Source organism: Choristoneura fumiferana, chromosome Z (genome assembly GCF_025370935.1).
Source record: "Choristoneura fumiferana chromosome Z, NRCan_CFum_1, whole genome shotgun sequence".
NCBI classification, from domain to species: Eukaryota; Metazoa; Arthropoda; class Insecta; order Lepidoptera; family Tortricidae; genus Choristoneura; species Choristoneura fumiferana.
Genome location: NC_133472.1, coordinates 4,440,946 through 4,461,465, shown reverse-complemented (window position 1 = coordinate 4,461,465; position 20,520 = coordinate 4,440,946). Strand labels below are relative to the sequence as shown.

The 20,520-nt window shown below is 40.0% G+C and overlaps 3 protein-coding genes and 1 long non-coding RNA gene across 5 annotated transcripts in view; 1 reads left to right on the top strand and 3 right to left on the bottom strand.

Annotated features, from left to right (window-relative positions):
- Positions 1-3,994, bottom strand: part of LOC141440605 (neurogenic locus notch homolog protein 1-like) — a 141,936-nt gene extending 137,942 nt beyond the window's left edge. The window contains exon 1 of the mRNA XM_074105148.1: positions 3,686-3,994. Within this exon, the coding sequence (XP_073961249.1) occupies positions 3,686-3,776 (91 nt within the window). The 5' untranslated portion in view covers positions 3,777-3,994. The remainder of the gene's footprint in view (positions 1-3,685) is intronic.
- Positions 2,452-12,289, top strand: LOC141440589 (outer dynein arm-docking complex subunit 3-like). Its single transcript, XM_074105147.1, has 7 exons — positions 2,452-2,538; positions 4,399-4,515; positions 5,305-5,504; positions 6,599-6,772; positions 8,095-8,183; positions 11,256-11,352; positions 12,281-12,289. Exons 2-7 carry the CDS (start codon positions 4,410-4,412, stop codon positions 12,287-12,289), a joined length of 675 nt encoding a protein of 224 aa, XP_073961248.1. The 5' UTR covers positions 2,452-2,538; positions 4,399-4,409.
- A 780-nt stretch (positions 12,290-13,069) lies between these two features.
- LOC141438774 (uncharacterized) lies at positions 13,070-14,100 on the bottom strand. 2 transcript variants are annotated; one of them, XR_012452514.1, is made up of 4 exons: positions 13,934-14,100; positions 13,789-13,848; positions 13,630-13,715; positions 13,070-13,509 (listed from the first exon to the last, which is right to left on the bottom strand). It is a non-coding gene; the product is annotated as an uncharacterized lncRNA (long non-coding RNA). The 2 variants fall into 2 exon arrangements; XR_012452511.1 differs by having other exon boundaries at positions 13,789-14,094.
- Positions 14,101-17,789: 3,689 nt separating this feature from the next.
- LOC141438208 (uncharacterized) lies at positions 17,790-19,294 on the bottom strand. The gene has a single exon (XM_074101979.1). The coding sequence runs from the start codon at positions 19,267-19,269 to the stop codon at positions 18,400-18,402; it is 870 nt and encodes a 289-aa protein (XP_073958080.1). The 5' UTR covers positions 19,270-19,294; the 3' UTR covers positions 17,790-18,399.
- Between the last annotated feature and the right edge of the window lie 1,226 nt (positions 19,295-20,520).

Here is a 20,520-nt window from a genome sequence, read left to right as displayed (position 1 = left end):
GTAAATGAATATTAACTACGGCCTTTTTCATAAAAGAGCAAGTTAAAACGTTTTAAAAGCTCTTACTCATTGTATGACAGTTAAATAACATCTGTACTGTACTGTAGATTACTTACAAAGATGAATGGAGGGGTATTTTAACCGGTAGCATTGTCTTTGGTACCACAGAAGGGTCGACTTGTGAATGAGTAGTAAAAAAAAAGTTCAAGCTCAGTAAGCATCTTTCTTTACCCAAAAGTTTGGCATTTGGATTAGGTACTTTTTGTTGATCTTTTGAAGATGAAGATGGATTTAAAAAAACCAGCTAAATATTGAACTGGTATGACTTGGTTGCACAGGCTTATGAGCAGAGACAAAATACTGACGTTAATTTCCAGAATTAGTTTATGCAATTCATAATTTATCCGGAATATGACAGTAGGTTGTTGATTAACTTAATTGAAAACCCTTTTAACTTATTTCTGTATTGTTTAATTGTGGTTAATGAATGTTTTCATACATTATTCGTGTCAAAGTAAGTGTACCGATCACAATCAAAAATTTTGATGAATATCCTCGACATTCGAGAGGGATGTGCCGTGAAATTACGCCAGTTTAATTATGTGGTCACAAAATAATTAATGTAGGCAGTACCTTAACCAGTGCTAGTCCTTAAGTTAAGAGCCCTATAGACCGATTTAAACAAAGTTCTGCTCTTCTAGGTACTGTTCAAATATGCAACGCTTCTTAGCACACGGACGTTACAAATATACAAACGCTTCTCGGAACAAGCAAGACGCTACACAAAAGCATAACACTGGCCACTTGCAATCAATCCACACCAACCTCACACTTATTCCTAAGTTGTACGGTCGTTGTGTCTTCGTCAAATATTGCACAGACCGCTTTAGCAATCCCATGCAAATGTAGCATCTAAAGTTGGAGTGTTAGAGCTCCTTCCTATAATAGTGTACAGTATTACTCACGTTTTAGTTAAGATTTATACGCGACACTGCAGTCAATTGGAGAGACAATTGGACATTAATCCCGTTTATAAAAGTGGAACGGCCATGTTTCATCAACATCAGGCCATCTGCGATTTGAGTACGATCAATTCAATCGATTAAATGCTGCGACGCGTAGTAATCAGAGATATCAACGGTTTCTTTGAATTGTAGACATGTTTAATTATGAATTAAGGGCGTTATGTTCTATTTGAGCCAGTAATTGTTTCAGGGCTATTCGGAACATACGAAGGCGGCGATTCAGTGTAGTCTCCTACGCGGAAACCTAGTTTCATATTTTTGACATTATTCTACGTTTGCTAGACTTAGACAGGATGACGTAATAGACTATATATTAGACACTTGAACTATTTTAAGGCCATTAAGTGAATTTTGAACATGAAACTACCGTGAGACTCACTCATATTAAATATAATGACCCGGATAACTCACGTCTTAAATCGAGTTTAGCTCGACATGTTTCGGGCTAATCCGTAGCCCTTCGTCTTCGGAGCAACGCGACTCAGCGGCTGCTGCAACACGCGCACACGCGTGTGCACGTGTGTGTGCGTGTGTGTTGTGCGCGTGTTGCAGCAGCCGCTGAGTCGCGTTGCTCCGAAGACGAAGGGCTACGGATTAGCCCGAAACATGTCGAGCTAAACTCGATTTAAGACGTGAGTTATCCGGGTCATTATATTTAATACCATTAAGTGAATGAAATGAAATGATGTAGGTACAATAAACATTTGCAGAAGCTGTTAGTAGTAAGTACACAACGGAGTTAGAGAACAAATTAAGCATGATACGATAACAATTAAATAGAGATAACTTCTCAAATTTTACATTGAACCTTAAAAACATAAAAAAGTGGTTTAGTAATCAATTTAGGTATTTAGTGCGGTCGAAAAAAATATATTTTATTTTTCATTTGTGAGATAAGCCTAAAGAGTGTTTTCTACTTAAAACTTAGTTCGTTCTCAAACTTCGCAATCTAGTTCTAGACCAGTCAGAATTAAGCTACAAAAGTGCAAAAGTTTGAAATGGCAGTTAAAAAATCATTTTAAGCAATGTACTTAATTAAGACAGGTCTATGAACTAAACAAACTGTTTATCGCGTTAACCTTATAATAACAACAGCGCAAGCTTTACAAACTTATCTGATGCAGTTACTGTCGCTGCTATCGCAAAAACATACTGACATTTGGGTTCTAATTTAAGCACCGAATCAAATAAGTTGGTATAATACTTACTATCACTTACCATTCTGCCGAGATGACAAAATTACAATTCCATATGCCTCTGGAACAGAAGAGGTACCAAAACACGCAATTTCGTTGCCGCGCCCAATATGAATTGTAAGTTACAACTTTCCCTTAGAAACATAACAAAATGTGTTGTTTGATCAATATTTAACTCGTCTGCCACAGTGTTATCGTAGTGAATACAAAGTAGTTAGATAGGTTTTGTTATAATTTGTATTCTAGGTGCTTGACTGTCCTGTAGACGCTGTGGCAGCTGTGTGAAGCATAACACTTTATTTTTTATCCTACATCAGGTACGAATTTGGAATTTACGTCGATTATTGTGCTAATATAGTCATTGAATTCAATTTTGGGAATTTACAGACGACTGTTCCGTCTGTTTCATCTATTCCGCAAAATTCCAAATAATATAAATATACTAGTTATGAAACCAGTAAAAGGAAGGTGTAACGTGAAAGATATTCGTACCAAAAGATCATTTTGAAGCCAAAACTTACTGGAAAAAAAAATGTTACGGTTTAACGACGACCTTCTCGCTTGGCTAGCAAAAATAGTAGTTTATTAACTAGTTTACAAAAACATAGTAAATGCTCACAATTAATAACCCGTGGGCGTTGTAGTTTTATAACTACATTAACCTGTCCTCTCCCAGAGGCACAAATTTGTGCCCAAAATCCTTCGATCCTGTTATCCTGGGAGATGACAGATTAAACGCTGTTAAACAAGCCTTTTTCTACTAAATTCTAACTATGTAAGTAAGCAACTCTAGAACTTCTGTGTGTAATTCTAGTGACAAACTTTTCTGTTTAGGAAAAGGCATGTTTGGTACCGAAATTTTCGGTACAACTGTAACTTAATTACAATAAAAAGAAATCGCTTGGGCAATATTATTAACCATGTTTTCAATGCGGTACATATTTCAAATATGTTAAAGGAATTTTCTGAAACCTTATTGCATACATTTTATTCATATTATATTTTATCAAATGAATCGTCGATAACATTTTAAAAGCTCCTCGGAGCTTTTGATTCTTGAGAAAGTTTCTTTAACATATCCAACTTTTAAAACAAATCGCACAGCATTCAATGATAAACAATAAATAGAAAATATGATACTAGTGAAAATATGAGCCTACATTTAGTACTAAGCGTTGACTTTTACGATTATCCTAAGTTATTTCTAAGCCAATAGGTACATGCCGATGGCGATTATGGTACCTACGTTAAAAAACGCAATGCGAGTTCACTCTAGTTTTTAGATATATACTCGTCCCACAAGTTACATCTGTGAGAGCCCAATTATAAATCGACCGGTTTGGCGGTACCAGAACACGGCGAGAGCTTTTACGCCAACTTGGTCGCCTGCGGCGCGCTTTGAAAAAGCGCACCAACTTTGAGACGCTCGAAAACTCTTAGCCTTTCTAGCTAAGCCTAGCTTACCTTCAGTTCCTTGTATGCTCAGCGCGGCAACTAGCAAACAGGCAGCAAGAAATCGAATTCCATAATCCGGTACAAAGTTTCTGGACCACATTTTGTTACACTGGGCACACACTCATTTGTTTCAATAATAAACACCAAATTCACTCACGGTATTAAAAACAGACACTTCATTTTGTCAACAGTTAGAACTATGGTTTTGGATAACACATTTTAGCGGTAAATGTTTGGGATTGTGCGCGGTCGGATCGTGCGCAGCCGCGTCCTGCTCGCCTCGCGTCTGACGGCTTTGTTGAGATACGCAGCGTACGGTAAATCAAAATGGCCGCCGCTGCGCCTGTGTGCGTGCCAGCTTTGAACTGAGCAAACTATGCTATCTAAACTTCGGGAAGTTATTAGGACGATCCGTTTCTTGTGGACGTTAATGATTTTAGATAATTTAACTTATAATTTTTGTTTAGCATGGTTTAAAAGGCGTGAGAACTGAGTCACGCACACATGCGAAGGTACGCGGTGGAATGTAGATTCAATGGTGAAATCAAGCGATTCAACGGCCTATCCGAGCTTTGGGGCTTGTTGTTTTCAATGCCGCCACACAGATGGCGTTGGTAACGGGTAGGGTGCCTTTTAAAAGCTAGGGTGGCCCCATAAAGCACACATGGTAATACATTTGCCCATGTTAGCTTAATATTTTTGAGTTTTGATTTTTATTTCAGGTTTTTTCATAATGGCGACGTGCTATCAAAAACATCCTTTCGAGATAGAGACGGAAGATCGTCTGACTTCGATCAATACGAAAATATTTGAAATCAAAAAGAAGATACAGTTGTCAGGTAGAGGATGAATATTTAAGTACGTATGTAAGGTATACAAAACCGGCGCAGAGCGTGTCGGACACGCCCAAGATAAGGTTCTGTAGCCATTACGAAAAATCAAGTAGGTAATATTTTTCCAAGGATTTCGTATTGTGTACAGAATCTTCCACGTTTGGGTATATTTTATACCTTAGGCTTCTATTTACTCTTAAACTACTAATCATTCTCAAGCAATCCTAGCCGTTATAATTATAATATATAATTTGATAGACTTACTACCATCCTGAATTTTTTCAATTTTTTTCACCCAACAGTTTACATTTTAGAGGGGGGGACTCCAGTGTAAAAATCTTTAACTTCGACTGAACAGTCAAGGGCATAAATATATGTACAGTCACCAGCACCAATATCTGACACAACAAGCGTGCATAAATATCTGATACGACTCTATTTCTCGGGCCGGAAGGACGTGTCAGATATTTTTGCACGCTCCGCTGTGGTAGATATTAATGCTGGTGACTGCATCTACGTTACCAAGACGTCAAAAAAATCCTATACACCTTTATGCCAATATGCAACTAATCATAAGGTCGATGTAAGTATACATATATTTGACGCTATGGATGCATATTTGTAGATATTTATGCCGTCGACTGTACATGATTCAGTTAGTTCGTCGTAGTAAAAATATGTATACACGACTATGCATTTAACATTAAGGTCGTGTATACATATTTTTGTAGCTTTGGCCAAATCGATATCTTTGCACTTGACTGTAGGTATGACTGCAGATATATATTCTTTCAGAGGGCCAAAGAAAGTCCAACTTCGAAGAGAGCGAAGCTGAGAAGCAACAGAACTGCGACCTCATCGACACTCTCAAGAAGGAGATCAAACTGAGGCTGAGGGAGCTCGCGCAGGCGCGGGTCGTGGTGGGGGAAGACGAAGTACAAGTCAAGAAATACCTGAGCTCGGTTTGCCCTATCGGCAGCAAGAATTCTGACCAGGTAACTGCTTGGGACCATTTCGTGATATGCGATTTTTTTTCCATGTTTTCACTTTTTTTTGGCATTGTGTACTTGAGTTGCCTTAGGTTGCTTGTTTACTGGCTTGGTGCTAGGCAGCGGAATGGAGAGCTAGAAAAAAAACCACCAATAGAAAGAGGGCTCCCGTTTTCGGGCTCACCAGTTGGCGCCACTTAGTTGTGTTAGTTTGTTATTACGGACGTGAAAACAAAATTTACATTCAATCATTTATTAAATACCGTACCATAAAAATATCGAGCATGCCACAGTGTGGCGTTGCCACGTTTTGTTCAAAAAACCGGCCAAGAGCGTGTCGTACACGCCCCAAATAGGGTTCCGTAGCCATTACGAAAAAATTAAGTAATATTTTTCTAAGGATTTCGTATTTTATATGGAATCTTCCAAGTTTAGGTATGTTTTATACCTTAGGCTGCTATTTACTCTTAAACTACTAATAATTATGTATCAAACTTAGCCGTTATAGTTTTTCTTGAAAGTTTGATATACTTACTACCATCCTGAATTTTTTCAAATTTTTCCACCCACCGGCTTAGATTTTAGAGGGGGAGGGGGAAGCTCGATTTTCATGAAAATTTACATTTTAAAGTTAAATATTTCGCAAACAGATCACTGAATCGAAAAATCGTCTTAGCAAACCCCTAATGGTTTTAAAATACCTATCCAACAATATCCCACACTCCGGGATTAGTGGAGAAAAAAATCACCCCCCCTGTTCGTCTATGGGAGGTACCTACCCTAAAAAAAAATTGGTTTATTGTTTTTTATCTTACCACTTTGTCGGCGTGACTAATATATAATTTCCATCACAAATTACAGCTACCTAGTACTAGCGGTCTCTGAGGTAAGCCGCGGACAGACAGACGGACAGACATGTCGAAACTATAAGTGTTCCTAGTTGACTACGGAACCCTTAAAAGGATGGCACACTGCACACTGGCTATAAAATTTGAACATGTAACCAAACTGGCTATAGAATTTGACTGCCCGACCTCCCTCTGGCTAAAAAACTGGATCAGCTCTTGTTGATCACCGACCTCTCCTCCTTGGACTTCCAGATCATAAACAACCTGGATCTGAAGGTCATCGAGCAGCGCAAAGTCCTGGACCTGCTCAAATATGAGAAAAGGAGTAAGAAACTGAAGCTTCGAGAGCTGGAGAAAGAATACGAACAGCTGCTGATCGCGGCTTCCAGGAGGATAGTCACGACCAAGACCAGCCCTACGAGGAAGGTGAGATCCCAGCCTATATACGTCCCACTGCTGGGCACAGGCCTTCTCTCAGAATGAGAGGGCTTGGGCTGTAGTTCCCACGCGGGCCCAGTGCGGATTGGGAACTTCACACACGCCATTGAATTGCTTCCTAGGTTTGTTCAAGTTACCTCACGATGTTTACCTTCACCGTGAAGCTCGTGGTAAATTTCAAATGTAATTTCGCACGTCAATTTCGAAAACCGGCCAAGAGCGTGCTAGACACCCCCGAAATAGAGTTCCGTAGCCATTACGAAAAAATTAAGTAATATTTGTTTAAGGATTTCGTATTTTGTACGGAATATTCCAAGTTTAGGTATATTTTATACCTTAGGCTGCTATTTACTCTCAAACTACCAATAATTCTCAAGAAAACTTAACCGTTATAGTTTTCCTTGAAAGTTTGATATACTACTACCATCCTGATTTTTTTCAAATTTTTCCACTTACCAATTTAGATTTTAATGAAAATTTGCACTCTAAAATTGAATATTTTGCAAACAAATCACTAAATTGAAAAATCGCTTCAACAACCCCGTAATGGATTTAAAAGATCTATCCAACGATACCCCTCACTACGAGGTTGGATGAGAAAACAAAAATCATCCCCACTTTACGTCTATGGAAGGGAATCTAAAAAAATTTTTTTAATTTTTTATTGTACCATTTTGTCGGCATAGTTTACATATATTTTCGTGCAAAATTACAGCTTTCGAGCATTGATAGTCCCTGAGGAAAGCCGCGGACGGACAGACAGACAGACATGGCGAAACTATAAGGATTCTGTTTTTGCTATTTTGGATACGGAACCCTAAAAACTTAGTGTGATTAATTTTTAGTTTTATTTATATGTATTGTGTTGTGCCAGACAGACATTGCTAATAATTGACATTCATTAAATAAAAATCCTCGCTAAAATAGTTATTTAATATGAATAATTAATATTATACGCGCTTACTTAAGTTATTTTTAAATTTTTTGTTTTTATTGCTGCTGAGAATATTAATTGTATTTAAACTAAGATCAATGACTTGTTGAAGGAAAACATAAATATTTGTACGCCTACTGGCAAAACATAGATTCCTGAATGTTGTACTTTTAAGATCGATTATGTACACCTATGTTATTCTGTTCTGTTCTATAACTTCGCAAAGTTATTCAACGGTGTTTGTGAAGATCCCGATCCTGGATCCGCGTGGGAACTACGGCGCAAGCCCTCTCATTCCGAGAGGAGGCCTGTGCCGTGCTGTTTTTTGTGCGGATCCCTAAGAAATGGTGTATTTAAAAATATCTTCACTTCACAGCATGCTTCTCATTTGGAGAACGAGATTCACAAAGTGCTCATCCAATGGACAGAAGCCGAATTGGTGAAGAAGAAATACCACTCCATCAGGCAGGTTACAATAAAAAAAAAGAAAAAAAAAAACATTTATTGCCACATTAAAAAAAATACAATGAACATAACAGAAACACACCAAATAAAACGAAAACCACAAAACAGACAATAACCATACCCAACTGGAATTACAACAACCATGGTTCTAAGTTCCTACAAATTTTCGGTGTTTGCAAAACTAGATCGCTGCTCTTTTACAATCCTATTTATATTATAAATGCGAAAGTTTGTGAGTGGGTGAGTATGTTTGTAACTCCTTCACGCTGAAACGGCTGGATGGATTTGGATGAAATTTGGTATGTTGATAGCTGGACATCTGGAATAAAACATAGGCTATTTTTTATTCCGATATACCCACGGAATAGGGAAACAATTTCGAAATAACAGACTAACTAACCTAACCTAACCTACTGTACTCTATAAAACCATAATAAAATAAACTGAGAAAAAATTTTGGTTTCGGAGAAATTTGATAGTTTGGAAATTAAACCATCCATCCCAGCCTTTATACGCCCCACTGCTGGGCACAGGCCTCCTCTCAGAACGGGAGGGCTTGGGCCGTAGTTGCCACGCGGGCCCAGTGCGGATTGTGAACTTCACACGCACCATTGAATTCCTTCGTAGGTTTCTGCAGGTTTCTTCGCGATGTTTTCTTTCACCATTATAAAGCTCGTGGTAAATTTCAAATGTAATTCCGCACAGAATTATGAAAATCTCGGGTGCGAGCCGGGGTTTAAAATAAAATTAAAACCCACGATCCCCTGCTTGAGAGGCGATAGGTCAAACCACTAGGCCACCAAACAACGGCAGAACACCGTTATAAATAGAAGCCATACCTAAGGCCATCCACGAAAACGCGTGATTATGGAAACTTAGTCTTACCGTATTGACTTGTAGTATGAACCACGACGATGACTCTTGACTACCTAAAACTAAGCAACATCTATTTCTCTCTGTCTGAGTGCACGAACGACACGCTATTCCTATTTCCAATTGTGAAGGGTCTCTAATCACCTCTATTGAAGATCTATAAACTAGGAAGCACAACGATAGCGTGTTGTGCGGGGTTACGCCTACGTGACAGCGCCATCTATCGGGAAAATTCAACAACAAGTTCCCTTTTTAACGAAAATAAAGATGCCAACTATTGGGACAGTGAGGAGCACTCGTACGTTTACCTTACCTTACTCCTAGGTGACAGCGCCATCTATCGGAAACTTTCAACAACAAGTTGCCTTTTGAACGAAATTAAAGATGCCAACTATTGGGACAGTGACGAGCACTCGTACGTTTACCTTACCTACAGTAGTTTTTTTATTTACACTGCATGCAGCATTGCATACAGGTAAAAAAGTGGATGTTGCTAAACTTTGCTTCGAGGACTCGGTAAAAAAAAAAACATTTTCGACTGAGATAGCTTTTACCTATTAACCATTAAATGAAGTCTGAAAATCTTAATTTCTTATGTCAGTCTGTCTATTACACATAGATCATCTAAAATGCCCCCACATTTAGGCATCGTCCTACCTTTACGCGAATGCGCGATAACGCGCGAGTAGCGATGATCGCGTGTTCGCGCGATGGCAAAAACTGGGTGTCCTATTATTCCGCGACTTGACGACACGACGCGAGCGAACCGCAATGAGGGCTATCGTTTTTTGTCTCACTAGATGGCGCACTGTTGCGTGAGGTTTTTAAGTATGGCTTTCAAAGTCTGTTATTATGAGCGTGAAAACAAAGTTTAGATTAAAATCATATTTAATAAACCTTAAAACCGTACCATAAAATATCGAGCATGCTACAGTGTTCCACAGTCCCAGTTTTGTTCGGAAAAAAGGGAGGACAAAGGTTTCCGAAAGACAAAACTGTCTCAAAACAGACATTCATTGCCCCGGAACGCATATTTGCCATAATTAATTTCAGATATTGAAAAATATTCACAAAATTGTTCTAATTATAAATAAACCCGCGTAGCTCACTCGAAAACTATGAGATTTGACATTTCGGAGACCTCACGCTACACTAGCGCCTCTAGCGGCGAATCCATACGCGATAGCCGTCATTATCGCGCGAATTTCAATTAAGACACCTATTCGAATTCAATATGTTTGATCGCGCGTTCGTACGAACTAAGTTCGCGCGAATAGATTTACAACATTTAAGTCGCGCGACCGCGTCGTGCGATGGTCAGTTAGGACACCTATTCTAGTTCAATGTTTGATCGCGCTCGCGCGTTCGTACGAACTATGTTCGCGCGAATAGATTTACAACATTTGAGTCGCGCGACCGCGTCGTGCGATGGTCAGTTAGGACACCTATTCGAGTTCAATGTTTGATCGCGCTCGTGCGTTCGTACGAACTATGTTCGCGCGAATAGATTTACAACATTTAAGTCGCGCGACCGCGTCGTGCGGTGGTCAGTTAGGACACCTATTCGAGTTCAATAGGTTTGATCGCGCTCGCGCGTTCGTACAAACTAAGTTCGCGCGAATAGATTTACAACATTTGAGACGCGCGATCGCGTCGTGCGCTGGTCAGTTAGGACACCTATTCGAGTTCTATATGTTTGATCGTGCATTCGCGTCTATTAGGACGATGCCTTAGTAGATTAGATACATCTCATTAAGTTTGGGACTAAATCATTGGTGTCGTGTTCCGTGATAGTTATTCTTATATTTTTATATCCTAAGCTTTTTTGTAAGCTAGCTAACCTTGTATTGATGGGTACTAGGCAACGGATAAACATGTACTTAAATAGATAGACATACTTAAATACATATCGTCACGTCACTATGTACTTTGAAAAAATCTCGTATCTAAAATCAATATTTCAACAAAATTGAACCTTGACGTAATGTTCATAAAGTTCACTCAGAAAAATTATCTATTTTGAACTACGATTGTTTTTTTAAAAACACCAGACTCCAGAAAAACATTCATTTTTTCACACAAATCTGGTATTCATCGATACCTACAAACTTGTACGGAACCCTCAGAGCGTGAGACCGACTCGCAATTGGCCAGTTTTTTAAATAAACCCCTGTCACTAATTTATTGATTTGACGGCAGACAAGCTCTCATCGATGATTCAGTCAAGTTCGAAAGTTCGTTGACCAGAATCGAAGATCTACTGCAGAAGCAAAAGGAAGAAATCTCCAAATTGGAGGTACGTAATAGTATTAGTTTCTGTACTCAAATGGTTGCCTGGAAGAGATCGGTTTTAAGCGGTAAGACCTTATTTGTTTTGGTTTGTTAGTCTAACATCTGGCAGCATGGTGAACGATGTTGCTCTGAAGTTTAGCTCTGTGCCCTTAGTGTAAGTTTTCGGTTACAAAATACGCCTCGATCGCGTTCGCATTAAAATCTCATTTTGTATGGAAACACGAAAACCGCAAACGTTCCGCTAGAGGCGCTGTTCGTGTTTGCATAAAATAGAGATTTTAACGCGAACGCGATCGAGACGTAGAACTATTTTGTAATCGAAAACTTACACTAAGGCACTGGTTGAGTTCGAAACGCGACAGTGTAGTGTGGTGATGGTGATTGATGGGTTTGTGTGATATGTGTGGAGGAACTGCTTGAACACACATTTCTTTCCATCACAACACGCTGCATCGTATAAAAATGAACGCAACCATATAAAATGTATGAAACCGAGTACAACTACTATACCGTTCTGATGTGTCACAAATGAATATCATTAATAAATTATGACGTTATGAATGTTGAATTTTACATTTTTTAACCGAAAAACCCTCTTGTTATGAGAGGAGGCCTGTGCCCAGCAGTGGGACAATATATAGGCTGGGATAGTGGTGGGATGGAACCGAAAACGGAGGAGTTTCTCAATTTAAGTGTATGTTTTTTTGTACTGTTCTTGTTAAGTGCGAGGTGCAAACTTAGCTTGGTAGTGTTATACTCACAAACGTCCGCATTTATAATGGTATGGTAGTATGATCATACAAATAGAGTTTTCATTTTTGAAACACATCGCTGTCCGAACCGCGCTTGGCCGGTTTTTTTAAATCGATTCAATTTTTTTTTCGAAGACCGGTTAAATGATACCGGCTATAAACGTGAGCCTCACCTTCTAGAGCCAGTGAGGGCTATCGCGTATGAATTCGCCACTAGAGGCGCTAGTGTAGCGCGAGGTCTCCGAAATGTCAAATCTCATAGTTTTTGGGTGAGCTACGCGGGTTTATTTATAATTAGAATAGTTTTGTGAGTATTTTGCAATATCTGAAATTAATTATGGCAAATATGCGTTCCAGGGCAATGAATGTCTGTGTTTTGAGACAGTTTTCTCTTTCGGAAATATTTGTCCTCCCATTTTTCCGAACAAAACGGGGACTATGCAACACTGTGGCATGCTCGATATTTTTATGGTACGGTTTTAAGGTGTATTAAATATTATTTTAATCTAAACTTTGTTTTCACACCCGTAAAAACAGGCTTTGAAAGCGAAACTTGAAAACCTCACGCAACAGTGCGCCATCTAGTGAGACAAAAAACGATAGGTAAAAGTCTATTCGTGTTACCAAAATAACTAGGGTGAATCCTCATGCAGCCGCTCGTCGCTTTGCAGCGATAAATCTGGTCACGTGACCCTGTTTTGAATTTCCCGCGACTCAAAAAATAAGCGTCGTCAACTTGCCGCGTCCCAGCAACGTCAACACGGCTGCTTGCATATTAGAGTTAATGAAAACAAAAAATAATAGTGTTTTTTCCGAAATTGAAGGGGTTTTTTTCCAGCGATAAAGCTCATCATTGCCAGCTTTGTCGCTATATGTCACGTGACCCGATTTGACGCTGGACTGGAAACGAGCTTCGAGCGGCTATATGAGGCCGTATTTAGACAAACGTTGAACTTGGCGGCAACATTTGTAATGAAATTTCTACACAGGGTAGCGGGTCGCTGCAGGTGAGTAATTAAACCAAGGTTTTGGTGCAACAAGATGTTTATTTCTAAGGATACTCACAATTATCCCGCTCCCATCAACCATACAAACACTGTGTATAATTTAAATCCTACTTCCTTATGAAAACTAAGGGTCGTGAATGCAATTGGCCAGTGATTTGAGATAACTTAACTATCTGTATAATCTAAATAAAGGTAACTCCTATACCTCGGCTCCGAAGTTGCCAAACCTGGCTGCAGGCCACTGTGGGCCACTCTAGGACGCCGCCTCGTGCTCGACGTCCCAGCGCCACCGACAGTAAACCACGCTGGGCAGGCCAACCAGCTCCACAGCCGCCAGGGCTCCTTGAAACACTTCTACACGAAGCCACAACAACCACACTTCAGCCCGTGTCTTAGCACCTCCTGTGGACGGATCATGGATTAGAAATAACTCCAGTGGGGTCCCTCAAGGACAGAAGGGACCAGCTCGCTTAGCCTGGTTGACAGACCACCATGAAATTTGGAAATTAGTTAAGCACGCACCGTGGAGGAAATGCAGACTTGCTTAGCGCCGCCTGGGTCACGCTGTCTACTCCACGAAGGCGCAAGACTTTGGACACCACAGCGATCTACAAGCAAAGATCGAGGATTAGAGTTGTCGACCCAAAGGGAAGGCAGGGCTCCAATGGTTTGTCCACATACCACTGAATTCCGGAAGACACTACGTGAGTCGCTCCACGTCACACACACCACAATACCTCACTGAAAACAAAAATGTAAAATAAGTAAAGAGAAACGCTGACAGCGTATTCAGACGCCTTTACCAGGTCCATCAAGAGGAACTCACCAAAAACAGAAAATAATTCCCACTTAGGAACACAACTACTCTTCAACCATCAATCAAAATGGCTGCTCACCCAAAACGCGGCCTCATGCTCGTAGAGCTGTCACTGTTGCCATGTACGATTTTTTTTTTGAAGGACATCACTAGAGTCAAAATCCAAATTTTTACTTTCCAAACCAACCATTAAGAGAAAATAATTATTTAATCCATATTCCTGTAAACGATCTACACAAACGGAGATTAATTTAAATGTCCTTAAGTCAAATGAAAAAACGCCGAATTATGAGATGAACAGAAAAAACATTGACTCGAAAACTCTTGCTGTCACCTGTCAAAATGACAACCTTACAACACCCCTCCTCCCAGACGAATTTCCCGACAAAAAGGAGAGAAATTCCAGCTGGCCCCCAGCTACCTCCACGTAACCCTGAAAACCCCGCCAAGAAACGAAATCAGTTGCACCAAAAATATTTTTTTTTAAAACCCTCCTTTTTAAAAAAAAAAAAGGTCAGCTAGACCCGCCTAAGCTACCGAGTGGTCAACGTCGGCGGCGCGGCGAGCGAGAGCGACCAGCACGGGCCGCGCGTCCGACGTTCACACACCCTTAAAACAAACAAAAATAATAAACGAAATAGCAATAAAAACGTAACACATGCTGTTACGCAATGCTGGACTGACCCACCAGGGTCGAGATTAGTCGGCGTCGGCGGCACGGCGAGCGAAGGCGACTGACGCGGGCCGTGCGTCCGACACCCACCTACTCGATTAAAACTTGAAGTAATAAAGTTTGTAAAAAAAAGGGCATAAATATGCCTGTAAAGAAAATTGTAAAAAATAAAAATAAAAGAGTTGGTGTTCCAAAGGATCATTCTCTGTTCTGTGGGATAAGATGCGAGTAACGACTATTGTCATCCTACCGACCAGCTCTACATAGAGTCAGCCCCTTTCCGGTACCACTTTCATATCTTTAATATGCCATTTTCCTACAGGTTTGCCATTCCCATCCTCCAACTCATATACTAATTTCGAGAGTTTCCTAACCACACGACATTTTTCATATTTTGGGGCCAACTTGGATGCAAAATACTTAGATGCGTCACTTTGTTTAAAGGATCGTTTCCACACAATATCTCCAATCTCAAACTCCAGATCTCGCCGCCGCTGATTGTAGTATTTAGCATTTATTTGGTGAGCCTTCGTCAACTCCTCCTTAACCTCAGCAAACACCTGTTTAAGCTCGCCCAAATTATTGTAAAGGTCACTACGTGACGAAAAGATAATTTCATTAAGGTCTTCGAAATCTTTGTAAATACTACCATCAGCCACAGCCTCACGTCCATGCACTAAAAAGAAAGGGGTATAACCCGTAGCTAAACTCACAGATGTATTTATTGCAAATTGAATTTTGTGTATATTAACGTCCCAGGTACGATGGTCGGTACCGACAAAACTAGAGACAGCTGTCAAAATCGTCCGATTTTGTCTCTCTACGGGATTAACCTGAGGCGTATAAACAGGTCCAAAATGTACTTGAGGTATTTGATATTTGCGGTATAATGACTGAACCTCGTGGCCGCAAAAGTTAGAAGCATTGTCAGACATAATTGTTTGTGGAATTCCATGGACAAGAAACACATGATCCTCGAGCCGCTGCGCTATCACCTTACCGGTGGCACGGCGTAAAGGAAACAGTAAGCAATACTTTGTGAAATAACACGACACCACAAGCAGGTTAGTATTTTGCATCCTAGACATAGGTAAAGGCCCAACAATATCAATACTGAGACACTGGAATGGACGCGAGCAGACCCTAGCACTACCCATTAACCCCGGTGTCTTAACATTGGGGCATTTATAAGCGTTGCAAACGTCACATTCGGAAATAAACTTTATTGTATCTTGGTACATACCAGGCCAAAAATAACGCAACTTCAACCTCTGGTAGGTTTTGGCTATTCCTAAGTGAGCTGCCGTTGGCTCTGAGTGGTTCCCCATTAGAATAGCATGTCTTAAGTCACTTGGAACAACCTCCTTCCAGTCATAGTCTGATCGCAGTTTACTCTTTGACTTGGTATATCGAAATAGCTTATTGTCAATAATTTGAAAATTTGGACAACTCCTAGCTTTATCACGACAACGCTTATAAATGTCACAATACCACGGATCATTTGTCGCGGGTTCCAAGGTGGATACTGGCACCGCTCTGGAGAGCGCGTCAGGCACCACATTATCGATACCGCGCCTATGTTCTATTGTGAAATTATAAGGTGACAAGCGACAGCCCCACCTCTCCAATCGACCGCTAGGGTTCTTCAAATTCAAAAACCACTTCAAACTGGCATGGTCCGTGAAGATTTTAAACGGCTTGCTTCCCTCTAGGTATGGGCGGAAATGTTCTACCACGAACACCACCGCTAGTGCTTCCCTTTCTGTAGCAGAGTAGTTACGCTCGCAGGGTGTTAGTGCGCGACTACAAAAGGCAATCGGATGTTCTTCACCATCGCAAGTCTGCGTTAAGGTACCGCCTATCCCGAAATCGGAAGCGTCGCAGTGAACGGCAAAAGGTTTGTCAAAATCTGGGCAAGCCAGAACCGGGGCACTTGTTAAAGCGGTTTTTAAATCTTCAAAAGCCTTATTAGCCTGAGCGGACCAATCAAAAGGCGGGGCGCCTTTGCGCGTAGACGTGAGAGCGTTTAGTGGTCCCGCAATTGAACTAAAATTTTTAATGAAGCGTCTGTAATAGGAGGCGGTTCCTAGAAAACGCTTCACATCCTTTCTAGAGGCGGGGTGGGGAAATTTTTGATAGCACTAATTTTATCGGGATCCGTTCTTAACCCATGCCGGTCAACTACATAGCCCAAGTACTTCAATTGACTACGGAAAAAACTTGATTTGGCCAGATTTATTGTAAGATTCGCCTTTTCAAAACGAGCAGCCACGGCACGCAGCAGAGCCAAATGTTCCTCAAAGGTGGCCGACACACAGATTAGATCGTCCAAGTATGACCAGACCTTGCCTTCAAACTCGGGTCAAACAATCGATCCATCAGACGCTGCTGCGTAGCTGGTGCTGAAGTCAAACCGAAAGCCATTACTTTGTACTGAAATAGACCGCGGCCAGGAATTGTAAATGCAGTCTTTTCTTTCGAAGACGGATGTAACGGAATTTGATGAAAAGCCGACTTTAAGTCTATTGATGTTAAATATTTGGCCTCTTTCAAGCTATCTAATATTTGTGAAATGTACGGTAAGGGGTAAGAGTCGTGTTTGGAAACATCATTAAGTTTGCGACTGTCCAAGCAAAATCGAAGAGAACCGTCAGCTTTAGGTGCTAAAGTGACGGGACTATTCCATGGGCTAGTGCTAGGCTCTACTAGGTCGTCGCGCAACATCTCGTCTAACTGTCGGTTAAGTTCCCTTAACCTTTCGGGTGACATCCTATAAAAACGTTGTTTAATGGGTACGGCATCACCCGTATCAATTGTATGTGCAATGAGATTGGTGCGTCCTAAACCTTTACGCTCCGCAGAAATGTTTTCAAATTTCTGTATAACCTCTAACGCCTGACACTTTGAATCTCATTAAGAGAATCAAAGTCACTCAAATGAACCTCAGAAACCTCACAATCACTAACGTTCCTCTCGGAACCGTGCCACATAACGCGAGGACCTCCGGAGCTATACCAAAGGCCCTCCAAAAATTAATTACCTAATAACAAGTCCGTCGTCACGCCGGGTATGATATAAAACTTGACAACAACAGTCTTAACGTCAACCGTAACCGGTAGGTATACATAACCAGTGACGGGAGACGACGAGCCGTTTGCTGTTTTTATTACGTCGAGATCGTGTGACCGTACCTAGTGACGTGATTGGGTAAACTGTGTAAAATGTTATTGTTTATTATAGATATTTCTGAACCCGAGTCAAGCAAGCCACCATGCACAGATCCGTAAATGGAGACGTTTTTAAATGGTCGATGGTCATTACCAGCTATGACGTGAACCAGGGTTTATCCCTCCTGCCGTGCACAAATTTTTTATGCATTGCAGGCGGGACAAAGTCCCGGCCCACCCCTACTCGTTTTTTGGACCACGTGACGGACCGGCGGTACATCTGGGGCAATCACGCATTGTAACTCCCTTTTCTCCACATCGATAACATAATATGGACTTTGGTGCCCTACAATCCTTCAATACGTGACCATTCATCCGACACTGAACACAGAAGAGCTCGTTGGGGTTATTGATAACCGCATCCACTGTCATATAGGTCTGCCTATTGTGTGACTGACAAGCTAAGTCGGGGCACAACAACCCATTCGACACTGGAGGCGGCTCTTTGAACGCCCCCACTCGATATTTAGCATGTTCCAATAACCTACAGTGTTCCTTCAATTCCGACCACGAATTAATTCGAGTTAGCGCTAATTGTGACGAATAGAATGGCCTTATTCCGTATTTAACAATTGTTAACTGTTCTTCGTCACTAATTGTTTCCTCAGTCTATTAAAGTAAATTTTCATTATACTTAAATAAATAGTGATATTTTCTTCGGGACCCTGTGTACGTGTACGGATTTCCTGCATTAATCTATAGTCAAAATCGAATGGCAAATATTCTTCTAGAAGGAGCTTTTTTAAGTCACTCCACCCACGAACCTCATTGCACACGCCGCGGTACCAAAAAGAGGCTTCCTCAATAAACAATTCAATAGCCGAAGCAAATAGTTCATCGTTTGAAATATGCCTACTTTGACATAACTCCTCTAAGCGTTCTATGAACGCAACAACACTTGTCTTCCCATTAAACTTCAAATTCAATGTGTGAACACCCTTATTCCTATTACAAGACACATTAACAACCTGACCAACCTGAGTGTGCGTTGACTCATGTTTAGAAGAGGGCTCATCTTCGTCCTGTAAGTCCTGGCTACTCTTGTACAATCTGAACAAATTGTCCACCCTCTGAGTAATCACTGTATGTTTTTTATTTAATTCGGTATACAACTCACAGTCATCTGGGGTTGTTGGTTGCAAACGCCCCAATCTATGAAATAAGTGGTTACTCAGGGCCTGGATTCTGTTCAGGTTCTTCAAGGAAAGTCGCGCGTCAGCAGTCAATTTCGACAATTCGACCAATTTATCAGCTATACACTGGAACTCAACTGATAAGTCACCTAAGAAGGAGTCTATCTCATCAGTAGGTATTTTGTTTGCTAACTCTCGAATTTGTGTCTTTAAGCCAGGGTAAGAATCAACTGGCTGTTCACCACGTATCTTCACTTCATAAATTAACTCATCTTTATGCAGCAGGTGAAAAACAATTGGTTTTTCTTCCATTTTATAAAATAAGTCAACGGGCCACGTGCAACACGATTACAAAATAATTATCTTATTTTAGTTATAACTACTAAAGACTACCTGTTATTGTACTATGTTTATTTAGTACTAAACAAAACGTAAACAACAATGTTACTTTGTTTTGTAATTATTTAAATGAATGTTAATGTATTTATTTTAGTAAAATATTTTTTATGGCTATGTATTTACTTAATTACACCCTGAACAAATGCATTAATCCACAATGGTAAAATATAAGCTTAACCAGAAACTATCAATGTTGGAATATATTCACTTATTTTGTTTGTGTAACAATTATCAAAATTTACCAAAACTCAACTGTTTACATGTGACTGGTACTTAAAATGTTTGTTTCAATTATTGTTAGTTTCTGGTTAAGCTTATATTTTACCATTGTGGATTAATGCATTCGTTCAGGGTGTAATTAAGTAAATACATAGCCATAAAAAATATTTTACTAAAATAAATACATGTGATTAAAAAATAATATATAAGTACTTAATACAATTAACTTGAACCAAAATACAATCCTATTCTACTATTTACAATATATATATAATATTATTAATATTATAAATAAATGTGAAAGTTTGTGAGCGAAAGAAAGAAAAGGAAGAAAGAAAAAGTTTATGAGTGAGTGAGTGAGTATGTTTGTTACTTCTTCAAGCTGAAACGGCTGGACGGATTTGTTGAAATTTGGCGTAAAGTTAGTTTATAACCTGGATTAAGAACATAGGATACTTTTTATCCCGATATTCTCAGGGATAGGGATAAAATCTTGAAATAACAACCACTGGGCTTAGAGTCATGAAATTTGTGTATGTAGGACGTCTGGAATAACACATACGCTACTTTTTATCCCGATATTCCCACGGATAGTTTTGTAACTAAGGGCCCATACATCCTGTATTATATATTCTCTTTATTTATTTTTTATCTTAGGATTAGGTTTTAATAATAGTTTAATAGAGTAAAATACAGAAAAGTACATACAACATAAAAACATTATAAAAACCTAACCTAGTTTGCCCCGGTAACGGGGCAGGGCCCAACTACCGGTGGTCAGGGCGCAGTGTGAGGAACCTCCGGACGATGCGTGCCGTGTCCAGAAGTACGCTTTCTGTATTATCTTATATTTTTGTATTTTTTTCCTTGCTTGTATACTGTAGTTTTTAGTGTTTGCTATTTGTATTATCGATTCGCCTTTATTAGCAAAGAATACAGCTATAA

Coding starts and splice junctions, on each gene's coding strand:
- LOC141440589 (XM_074105147.1), top strand. CDS start 4,410: ATGGCGACGTGCTATCAAAAACATCCTTTCGAGATAGAGACGGAAGAT. Junction 4,516..5,304: donor AAAGAAGATACAGTTGTCAG/GTAGAGGATGAA, acceptor ATATTCTTTCAG/AGGGCCAAAGAAAGTCCAAC. Junction 6,773..8,094: donor AGACCAGCCCTACGAGGAAG/GTGAGATCCCAG, acceptor TTCACTTCACAG/CATGCTTCTCATTTGGAGAA.
- LOC141438208 (XM_074101979.1), bottom strand. CDS start 19,269: ATGGAAGAAAAACCAATTGTTTTTCACCTGCTGCATAAAGATGAGTTA.